The 12,062-nt window shown below is 39.7% G+C and overlaps 2 protein-coding genes across 2 annotated transcripts in view; one reads left to right on the forward strand and one right to left on the reverse strand.

Moving 5' to 3' along the window:
- Window positions 1-9,806, reverse strand: LOC101861035 (protein FAM98A; the record flags this gene model as incomplete). Its single annotated transcript, XM_005096983.3, is given in 11 exon segments — window positions 1-82; window positions 1,578-1,665; window positions 2,240-2,322; window positions 2,863-2,962; window positions 3,821-4,015; window positions 5,230-5,340; window positions 6,461-6,561; window positions 7,328-7,405; window positions 7,714-7,770; window positions 8,507-8,655; window positions 9,619-9,806. Coding segments are annotated over 11 exon segments (1,082 nt in total), but the record flags the coding sequence as incomplete, so codon positions are not given.
- Window positions 9,807-9,908: 102 nt separating this feature from the next.
- The window catches only part of LOC101856650 (26S proteasome non-ATPase regulatory subunit 8), a 10,596-nt gene continuing 8,442 nt past the window's right edge, over window positions 9,909-12,062 (forward strand). The window contains exon 1 of the mRNA XM_005096966.3: window positions 9,909-10,050. Coding sequence (XP_005097023.1) covers window positions 9,940-10,050 — 111 coding nt within the window. The 5' untranslated portion in view covers window positions 9,909-9,939. The remainder of the gene's footprint in view (window positions 10,051-12,062) is intronic.

Below are 12,062 nucleotides of genomic sequence, written 5' to 3' on the forward strand. Positions count from 1 at the left end.
CCCCCTCCCTGATAACCCCCTCCTCCTCCACCTCCCTGGTAGCCCCCGCGGCCACCACCACGGAATCCTCCACCACCCCGACCTGCAACACAAGACAAGTAAAAAAAAATTAGAACTCATGTCACTAACAGAATACACAACATTTTTTAAGTTTTACATGTAGCGGGTAGTAACAGTTTTTTTTAAAGTTTTTTTTTGGGGGGGGGGGGTGGCAAGTGTTTTATGGCCCTCGCAACTGCACAAGGTCATATGAGCGCGCAGGTTTTTGGTTGGGTTTTTTTCGGGGGGGGGTAAGGGTATTACAGCGCTCGCAACTGCATAAGGTCATATGAGCACATGGGACACATCAAATATTTGTAGTAACAGTTTAACGGCACTTGCAACACAAATAAGAGTGTATGTCCAAATCACCGAAATGGTGTGTGTGTGTTTGTGTGTGTGTGGGGGGGGGGGGACTTAACAGACCCTCAATAAGGTACAAACTAGTAGAGACATCAGGGTCTTCAACATTTCAGCAATGCATACATATTATGTATAGCCTGCTAAAAACATTTGAATGGTAAACTTCCACAGTCACAAATTGTGAATGTTTAAGTACAGCATAAATTTCAAAGATGGTTATCTTATCTGGATCAGCATTTCTGTTTAAGAAGGTTTAACTCTTAAATATACAGCAAACCTGCCAGTTCAGCCAGTTCACGACAATGTTCCATTGTTTACTGGGGAAACAAACATTTACCAAACCCCAGCAATTTCTTGCTATCTAATATCAAACTGTATGTTTATTACTCAGGTCATTCATTTCCACTCAGTTTGGTGTTTAATTTATGCAAAGAGATTAAACAGGAGTGGAGTTATAGAGAAGTTTGTGATGCTGCAAACTTGGGACGACAAAACTGGCTGTGTACAAAGGAGAGATAGCCTATCGTATACGAAGAGTTAAAGCACAACATAAAGGCAGATATAACTCACCCCCAAGCCAGCATCTCTTCATGAAGCCTTAAAGTGCAAGAAAAAGACAGAAAATAACTCACCCCCTGAGCTGGCATCTCTCTTCATGAAGCCTTAAAGTGCAAGAAAAAGACAGAAAATAACTCACTCCCTGAGCTGGCATCTCTCTATGAAGAGAAGGCTTAAAGTACAAAAGACAGATGTATAACTCACCCCCAGAGCTGGCATCTCTCTTCATGAAGGCTTAAAGTACAAGAAATAGATCAGATATATAACTCACCCCCTGAGTTGGCATCTCTCTATGAAGAGTAGGCTTAAAGTACAAAACTAGAGAAGACATATAACTCACTCCCTCATCTGGCATCTCTCTAAGAAGAGAAAGTGTTAAGTACAAAACTAGAGAAGACATATAACTCACTCCCTCACCTGGCATCTCTCTAAGAAGAGAAAGTGTTAAGTACAAAACTAGAGAAGACATATATCTCACTCCCTGAGCTGGCATCTCTCTAAGAAGAGAAGGCTTAGAGTGCAAGAAAAAGACAGATGTAATACAACTCACCCCCCGAGCTGGCGTCTCTCTTCATGAAGGCTTAGAGTACAAAAGAAAGACAAGACATATAACTCACCCCCTGAGCTGGCGTCTCTCTTCATGAAGGCCGGCATCTCGGGTGGGGGAGGTTCCAGCTCCCAGGCACGCCCGCCTCTGTCTGGCACCTGGCGTCACAAAACACAATGGACAGTTAGTGACTTGTTTGTTTTAGTAGAGGTTTTACGGCGCTCGCAACTGCATAAGGTCATATGAGCGCCAGAAGATTAGAGGTGTTACAAGAGAGTAACAAACATAAAAAAGAAGAAGGGGAGATAAGGACGATAGATGTTTGATAGGAAAGAAGAAGCAGACCAAACCAGAGCACCCGCCAACCACCCAGTTAGCGAGTTGATTTAGTTCAAATTTTAGTAAGAGTTTTACAGCACTTGCTGAAGATTAGAGGTGTTACAAGAGAGTAACAAAGACAAAAAAGAAGGGAGAGATCAGGATGATAGATGTTTCATAGGAATGAAGGAGCAAACCACACCAGAGTACCCGCCAACCACCCACATTTTCGTAACGTCCAACAACTTGTATTTCCAAGTGGGGCATAAGATAACACTTGTTATTACAAAATTATCGAATTGCTCACTAGTGGACAATATTGCCCAGGTCAGTATGCTAGGCAGTAGACAAAGCACTTTCATATCATAATCCAACATTTGGGCACACTAAAAGTGGACCTTTTGACAAACTTACCCGGCCAATGAGAACTTTGTTTATTGCACATTTACTCCTCTCTCTCGCCTCTCCACTGCTCGTTTTCTGCAGTCTTGTTAAATCTGAAAAAAATAAAATAGATGATGAAACTGCAATGTAGTCTAGGAGTAGGAGGGGGGGAAAAAAGCCAGTCACAGCAAGTATTACGAAGTTGGGAAGCACAAACAGGAAGAAGCAACGCGTACATACAGTAGAGTCCACTTGAACCTAAATATGCTGGATCACCCGCTGTTTTATCTTCGGTTTATCCAGGTTTTCAGTATGGAGAAGTAGCTCCGAAAACAAAGAAAAAAAAATTGGGGATTCTATTTTCTTTCAACTTACCGCTATTTTCGGATTAACCAAGTTTAGTTTAAGTGGACTCCATAGTACAAACAATTTTATGAGATGGAAAAGGGCTCACATAGACAGCACTAGAAAATAAGACTTGTGTTCATGTAAATATTTCACAAAATTCATGTAACATTCAAGATGGTGTGGTTAACATGTAACACCCCACAAAAAGTAGTTAATGCTTGTGATCCCTCATAAACATTCCATAAAGTCAAGTTAACGTTTCTTTACCCACATACATAACGTTCCATAACCTATAATTCACATACCATCCCTCGCGGCAAGAATTTGCGGAACTCCAACATTTGTCTTGGACACAAGCAGACGTCGGATCGGCTGATAGACTCCTGCTATCTTGTTGTCATTACTCTGTCAAAGCAAAAAAAAGGAAAAATGAAGATGACATTTTTTACTCTGAAAAAAAAAAAATCAAAATAATTGCATAGCACAAATGAAAGAAAGAAAAATGTACAGTACACAAGGATAGATAATTATATGAACATGATAAAACTATCAATACCATAAAAGCCCTAGAAAAAAAAGACCATGTTCCATTATGCTGCCATAGCAAACACTCAAAAACTGTATTGAACAAGACCAACTCATAGAAACATCTCACTCACTCAGTGACCATCCCGCAAATGTCAAACTTTTGCGCTACTACACTCCCAATCTGCAAGACCCCCAGTCACAAAATGTTCTTCAGCTTCAGATAAACACTATTATAAATTTTGAGTAGCTATGTCGTTATGTATTTACAAGAAACTAAAAGAATGTCACAGCCAAAAATGCTCACTTTTTAATTGGAACAGATCAGGACATGATACAATTGAAATTGTCTAAGAAGCTTTGAAGGCCGCGCATTGTCGAGGAGAAAAGTGGCTGTGTTAGACAGGTAGACATCTTGGACAGCATCATTATATCCTTACAAAAGAGAATAAATGCAGGGGGGGGGGCAGGTAAGAAGTGGTTTTTGAACCGGTGATTGTCTTGGGCAGGTGACCACTTGAGCAGGTTCGACTGTAATAAGTTTATAACATTCAAAAAGCGGAAATTCACATCACCATAGAGCCAATGAACCAACGGCTCACAGCCACAAAGATAAAAATTAATTAAAAATACTATTGAGAGTTGAGATAACTATCAACAGAAAGCACAGCATCAAGCACAGACCACAGCAACAAACACCAATAGGGCAGGATTACAGGAAGAAGGGTCTAGCTGTACCTTAGCCTTGTCTGACCACTTGAACGACTGAATGGTCACGTCTAGACGTTTGAGCAACATCTCCCGTCTCACGCGGTATTCGTCCGACAAGATGTCGTTGATGGCCAAGATGTGAGTCCACTGTTTGTCCGATAGCCGAGTCTTAAGTAAGGGTTTGCCGATCTGGTTGGGATACTTGGACATGAATTCCTTCACCTGGTGATGAGAAAGGAACACTTCATTGTCAATAGGGGGGACTGAAATGGAAATCTTAACAACAAAAAAAGGGATGGATCTATAAAGCTGTCCCCGTCGTTTTATGCAAGAAAAATTCTGAAATTATGTAAACTGAGAACAAAAATGTGAAATTATACGATTCTGTTAATTTTAACAAAGAAGGATAAAGGAAAATATTCAGAAATTATGCCAAAAATGATCAAATTTTACTAAATTATGTGGGGTGCATAAAACCACGGGGACAGATAAAGTGAGTTGCAATGGTACTGGCTCTATTATTTCATGAAACAACATCCAGATAAGACAAAATACAGATCCAACTAAAAGGAATAGAGCTCATCGGGGTGCCCATTAACCAACAAAAAATCATTCTGAATCGCAGAAAGAGGGTAAAATAAGAAAACATTAGGGTACTGCTTTCCCCCTGGGAAAGAGTAAGTTTAGAGATTTGGTTAACTATTTGTCTGTTCAAATCTGTCTTCCAAAGTTGGGATCATCGCAGATGGCACACATCCATAACTGCCCCCCTTTCTCCTATGGATCCATCTCAAAGTCCATCTGCTTGTAATTCCAATTAGAATCTGGTTGGAGATCCATCAGGCAGTACCACACCAGTTGTTGAATTTTCCTGCTCCCCTACAGTTCTCCCTCTCTCTCAAAAGACTTGTTCAACCCTATCCATATGACCTTAGGTCATTTTGTACCCCCCGCGGTTGTATTCTTCACATTTTAGAATACCTCTAGTACGAAGATCTCTTACACTGAAACTTTCAGTATTTCTCAAAAAAACATTTTGACACACTGCTATGCAAAGCGTACGGATCGGATTAACGAGTAAACTTCCTCTTTGAAAGTGGTGGCACAGAGTTCCCCACGTCGTCTGGATACGATAGTAAAACACAACGTACAGATTGGGTTGACTGCCCAATAAGAGCAATGGGGTAGGGGGGGGAGGGGGAGTACATTTTACTGTCCCCGTGGTTTTATGCACCCCGCATAATTTAGCAAAATTGTATCATTTTTTGCATAATTTCTGATTATTTTCCTTTATCATTCTTTGTTAAAATTAACAGAACTGCATAATTTCACATTTTTGGGCTAAGTTTGCAGAATTTCAGAATTTTTCTTGCATAAAACAACGGGGACAGATTTAAACTGGACAGAAGGTGAGACAAAAACAGACGAGGCCAAACCTTGCTCTCTATCTTGCTGAACAGCTGAAAACCTGTAATATTGGGAGGAGGCTTGGAAAACTTCAGAGCCATCAACATTTCTCTCAGAGACTTGGCCACTTCGCTCTCACTCTGAAAGACAAAGGGAAGAAGAAAGAAAAATGTCATTGCGTGCTGAAAGAGTCGGTTTCTCACATGAGCCTCACATAAAACCTGTAGATGAAATAAACTTTGTCGGAAGTTCTAACCTTTATCCATACTTATTCTTCGCTCCCACTCTGAACGACAAAGGGAAGAAGAAAGAAAAATGTCATTGCGTGCTGAAAGAGTTGATTTCTCTCATGAGCCTCAGTTAAACCTGTAGATGAAATAAACTTTGTCGGAAGTTCCAACCTTTATCCATTCTTACTCTGCTGGTGCCTCTTGTTTTGTCTAATGTTCCTTTTTTTGGGGGGTGCTATGTTAATGATTTTATTTGTATGAGACAATCATTGATTATGGGAATGTGAGTAAGTACAATGATATTTCAATATTAAGATGAAACAATAAAAGAATATAAATAAGAACGACTGAATATGTTCTGCTGGAGCTGAATTTTACATGACAGAGTGTTTCTTTTATTTTGGTTTCTTTCTTTTCATCACCGAATGCCTTGAGTAGCACCAACATATTTACTGGTAAGGCCCCAACATTTCCATACTAAAGTACAACTGATTAGAAATTGGGAATACAAGATAAGATAAACTAACATCAAAGCATGGCAGTTTAAGTCAAAAGAATAATAACTCCCCCCCACCCCCTTAATTTATAACTACTTGACCTTGTTGTACACATTATCTGGGTTCACCACGGAGTTATTGTGAAGTTGCAGTTAGGTTTTACACGATACAGAAAACAGATGGCTGTGATCGTCATGAGGTGCAAAAAAACACCCCAGACGGGTGGGGTATGCTTTGAGTTTATCACTGTTTCCTTAACAAACTAGAAGAGAGCTTATCAGGCCCTACTAGAACACTGAACCGTCGACTAGTTCACAATACAACAGAGCAAGTTAGCACTGGTTTCTGAAACTACCCCTGAACTAGAAGAAGAATGTCAGCACTGTACAGAAACATACCACAGCAAAGTGCGATTATACTTTTCTTGCTTTAAGAATTTGTTTTTGTAATCTAACACCTTTCCATAAATTCAAACTCTTGAAATACTGTAAAAATCCATTAATTTATTGATACATGAACACATCAATTCTCACCGGCTCTGCGACCTCCGTTGGTGTCTTCGACAATGATGCTAGGACTGCGGGCTTTTTCGATGCTATCATCTTCACACTAGCCAGCTCCGTAAGCAAGTAGTCTGTTAAAGAATAAAAAATAACCAACATGTTGTAGCATTTTGTAATCTCAAATCAGAAATAACAAAAACATGGTTACTACATTACTTGAAAATTCAACACACTCAGGACATATAATAAAAATCCAAGTTGAGTATTACAGAACTTTAAAGAAATTAATTAATCTAATCATCCGACCAATGTCTTCAATAGTGAAAAAACTTGTCACATCTTCCCACGCTAACCAGGACACCCAGTGACTGTTGTTTCAATCATAGAAGTACAAGTAAATATATACAGTGGAGTCTGCTTAAACCAAAATCATCAGGACCGCCGGACTCTTAGGTTTAGAGAGATTACTTGTCTTACAGAAAAGTACTCCTTAGATCCTGTCAGTCCTGAACTCTGTTCCTCTCCTTACAAGGACAGGGGATGGAAAAACTTCACCAGGCCTGCCGACCACTCCATGATCAAAATTATGAGTTTCCCTCAGAAAGCAAATAAAGTTATGTATTTTCACATTCTTTCTGTTACGTTATATTCGATCTGACAGAAGTGCAATTCAAGAAAAAAAAGATCAAGATTTTATGGAAATCAGATTAGAATTCTTCAACAATCCCAAAAAAATTTTCTAATTATATTTTTTTTAAATTGGAGAACTGTCTTTCTCAGAATGCTTGGCAGGTCTGTTTCTCTAAAGCAGTACCTTGGCACACAACCTGACCTACAACATTTATCTCATTTAACACCTCCTATCATTACCTGTGGGAGCTACTACCTCACACTTACCAAGGAGCTGTAAGCAAGACTCTTTGGTTGCCAATCGACCTTCAATCGGACCTTGCGTCAAAGTGGAATATGGGCAGGCTGATAAAAGAAAGAAATTTTCTTATTACAAAAGATGATAAAACCAGCCTGGACAAATAAATAACTCGGGCAAACGTAACAAAAATAAAAAAAATTGTACAGAAATGAAACAATAGACACATCTCCAGTAAAAAAAATAACTTTTTTCCATCTTCTCCTACAAGGTACTTTTAAACCAAAAAAAAAGAGTATTAGATGAGAAGTACATTAATTGGATGAAATTTAATGACAGACTGAAGTCAATTTTTTCACTACCAGAGAAGTAGCCAGAAAAGTAATGACTGCATAAAAGCATCAAATACACTTACAAAATTCTCGCAAGAATCCACTGAGCTCCATAAGAAAGTTGTCTCCATCTCCAGGTCCTAAGGAAAAATAAAGAATTGTCCCATTTTGTTGGTAAGAGCAATGGCCGTTTAAATTAAAGAATGGAAGACCACATTTTAAAAATAAATGCTACAAAATGTAGTGTAATAGAAGTTTATTAGTTTCTCAAATTTTCTTTCAGCATTTTTACAAAAATAGACACAAAATTATGCAATTGAGATCTCCAACACAACCTTACAAAACTTCGTAGAAGTTTCATATTTTTGCTTCTATAATTAATAAGAGACTAAAGTCAAGTCTCATTTCAGAAACAAAACCCTTTCGGCGTGCCCCGTTGATGCCTTTATCTGCCTTGATCACTGTAGAAATGTGACAGACCTTTGATTAAAACCACCCAACAACAGCGACTTTTTAAATTATCCACGTATATAAATGCAATTTTAAAAAAAGACTTGTCCGTTGATGAAACTGGCCGATATAGGAGACTTTAAAAACAAATCAAACTGACTTTTTAAAAGGTACATTTTCAGTAACAGTGAAAAGAAAGCCCCAAACATCAATACTGTCGAACCTGTCCCAACCAACCATTACTTGTCCAGGACAATCACCCGTACAAATGACTACATCCCGCTTCCCAGCATTACAATGACACTGTGCAAGATGTCTACCTTTCTAAGACAACCACTTTTCTCTTTGCCAATGTGTGGACAGCTTGGAAAAATTTAAACTGTATTTGTACAAAAATTTGACAAGAAGGATAGGAAACATGTATACCTTGGATAGCTGAGACCTTCTCATCGATGCCACAGAAGGCAGCGAGCTGAGAGACGATCCATTCTACCAGCTCTGTGTAAGCCACAGACTTAGCTCCTGCCTCAGCAGCCTCATTGAGTGCACTCCCATCCAGCAGTGGCCCCGAGTACCTGGCTCACAAATGAATTAAGATTTTTGTTCATTAAAGTAAAGTGAATGCAATTTCTTCCTCTTGTCCCTACTACAGACAAGAGGCGTGGGCAGTAAATAAATGCAGTTTATTACTAACAGCTGCAAAGTGATGAAAGGTAAAGGTTGCTATAAAATTCTGTGTTGCAGCAAGGGTGATGTATACAACTGTCCACTTTTGTTTACACAGCATCTGGGTTTGTAGGAAAAAAGTGAAAGCCTCAAAGCTGAGCTTCCTCCCACACCACTCGTCACCATATTATATTTTATATATCATTACACAATCAATTGAAGAAGAACATGTAGACTATATCAAATAAGGAAATTAGGTGACAACTCAGCAGTGACTACCTAGCCTGGTTGATGTTAATCGCTTCCCGTTAGTAATGTAACGCTTCACATACAATATTACTACTACCGAGTAATAAGAATGGACCAGCAGAGGCAACTGACTACCTAGGCTACTCGGCTAGGATACTCGTGATCATCAATACTACCTGACTTGACCGAGTCTGTTGAGAGTCATTTGGCATAAATGCATCTATATCAGTCACTGTCAGTATCAGCCACAGGCCCAGCCCTAGTGATTTCTAACTTGGATGACAATCCAATGTCAATAGCATAGCCCTAGATTAGCTATGACACAAGTGACAAAATGGCATTCTTTCTCAAGTAGGCAAATAAACATAATATTTCTCATGCAAAAAGTAAAAGTATTATTTAATAACTAATCAATCAAACTACCTTTTAAAATAGTATAGATTCTAGACCCTAGATCTAGACTAATGTAGTACAAGTTAATACCAGTATCATTATGATGTCAAGTAGCCTAACTGTAAAAGACCCTCTAGACAATACTTCATACGTTGTTGACTTGTCATTCAGTTTACCATCAAGAAGAACAAGAAAAGAAAAGATAGTCTATTCAGTCATGAGGTGCATACCCTAAGTCTTCTAGGGAATCAAGGATGTCGTTTTCCATGCTAGCGGAGAGACTGCTTGAATGCGGGACAAACAATACCCAGAAAGGTTGGGGAGAGTATCAAAACTCTTGGCAGTGCTAGATCTATCAGTTTTTCACACAGCAGACCAATGTTGATCTGTTGGTGAGGAACCGATCCACTCCACCGGAAGTAGCATGTGGAATAAAGCAAACCTGAAATTTGACCAATGAACAGGAGGCTGGAATTCACTGCGTTACTACGTTTCTAAATGTTCAACAAATCAAAACACAGTCAAACAGTTTGTCCGCATTAGTAAACAAGATGGCAGCCAACTTGAAAGAGATTGTCGGAGTGTACCAGAATCTCAAGCGAGTTTGGGATACAAAGCCGCCCAATCTTGATAAAGCTGGCGAACTTCTTTCTAAGCTCAAGGTATCAATAAATATGTTCTGTATGGATCTAAAGATCCTGGTTAAAAATATGTGTTGTGTGTCCTTATGTCAAATGTATGAATGCCTTTTATACCCGTCAGAAACTCAAATTTGCCGTGTCACTTTCATTTTGTCTTTCAGTCTTCTTACGTTCATACTTCAGACTTAATTATCGTTCTGATTTAAAATGTTACACCCAGAATGTCTAGATCTAGAAGATCGAGATATCTAGTTCTAGATCTAGCTGTAAACTAATGGAAGCGGCATTTAGAAAATAATAAGTAGTGCCCAGTGCCCTAACATAGCCACTGTGACTGTCACACTACCGTAGACTACCGCGTAGACTACAGACTAGACTCTAGTCTAGACTACCCAGACTGGTGGTCGGCCAGTACTTCCTCCCACTATTATTACTGCTGTGTAGCCTACTTGCCTTCCACTTCAGTTTCTGTGTCAGTGCAAGTAGAAGAGTTCCAACCAATTTTTTTTTTAATTGCCTTCCTAGCTTTCACAGCTGGTCTAACAAATCCTGCCGTTAGTAGTAGAAACTCTGGCGATTTTGTAGTTTCGTTCTTTAAAGTCAAGAGAAGGGGGTTTCAGGGGGGCTTGACCTAATACAAATATGTAGGTGGGGGGTTCAGGGGGGCATGCCACCCTGAATTTTATACTAATTTGATGTTTTGCAGTTAGGTTGCATCCCTACTCCCTTGTGTAGCCTAATTCGAATAGTATTTGGTCTTCAAGACTTCTTGATTTCTTCTCTGTATGTAAACAAATGGATCGTGGACTTAAACGAACGGAACTACAAGATCACCGAAACTCTTTGTATAGAGGCTATTAACCCTCGGGTTTATATGTCACGCGATAAGCCTATTTCGGCACTATGCCTGCGTTCTGGTCCTGCGTCTGTCTAGCCCCTGGCTCAGCGCACACCTGCCGAGCACCATCTCCCCTTGCATTCGGGTCCTGAGTCGGATCCGCATTCACGTAGCTCAAGTGTGTGTGCGTCAGTCTGCTTGAGTTTGTCTGCGTTTGTGGCCTTCTTCTTGAACCGCCTTCGTAACTGAGGCATACGTCTCATTCAAAACATGCCAAGTTGGTAGCTCTAGATGTTCGTCAAATGAAATTATAGAAGAAATTGGCCCACTTAGACATGAGGAGTTCAAAAGGATATAGTCAGGAAATGAGCTTGATTTTGTATGAAATGATACTACCTGATAAAAAATAAGCTTATTTGATAATTTTGAATACCATTGTGCAGGTACAAAGAACAATTTGAGTGCAGAACATTCGGAAATTGACCTATAGTGTCCCCTTTCGAACCCCAGGTCATTCATAACAACAAGAGCGTCTAGAAAGGTTATTCGAACGGGCTTAACTGCTCGTAATGTCTTATCAGCTTATGAGAGGGGGTTATTCATGTGTTTGTAACACTTTATAAATAGAAAGCTATGAAAGATAGAGCGTTATTTTCATCGTTGATTAACGCACTCCAACTGTATTCATGGCGAAACACACGTTTCCCGGCGCGCGCGTGGGCTGTACACCAACAGTACACACTGAGTGACCCCGGCGGCCCGCCCGGAACGTCCGACGTAATCGGTTGCTGATAAGATTCGCATCTCAGCACAGACGCAGGACAAGAGTTAATCCACCCTATCCTATAGCCTACCATAATGGGAAGTGGCTATTTTCACCGGTGAGAATAAAAATATTATCGACTTCTCTCACCGGGTGAGACTTGCCAGCATTCGCTATTCTCCCCCGGTGAGAAACAAGACCTATTTTTCCTAATTACTCAATGCTTTCTATCGGTATGAATGATCAAATTGACCAAAAAAAACCCAAAAAATGATGTTTTATAGCACAAAAGTAAATTAATTTGGTCGTCTACAAAGATGCTACGGCTATTTCACTTTTCTAATCGAGGCGAACTTCACTGGTCACTTTTTCTTTTTGCCTGGAAGTTCTCGCTACTCCTCCTGTCTCTCTCTCTCTCTCTCTCTCTCTCTC

The sequence above is a fragment of the Aplysia californica genome, unplaced genomic scaffold (genome assembly GCF_000002075.1).
Source record: "Aplysia californica isolate F4 #8 unplaced genomic scaffold, AplCal3.0 scaffold00143, whole genome shotgun sequence".
Lineage (NCBI taxonomy): Eukaryota > Metazoa > Mollusca > Gastropoda > Aplysiida > Aplysiidae > Aplysia > Aplysia californica.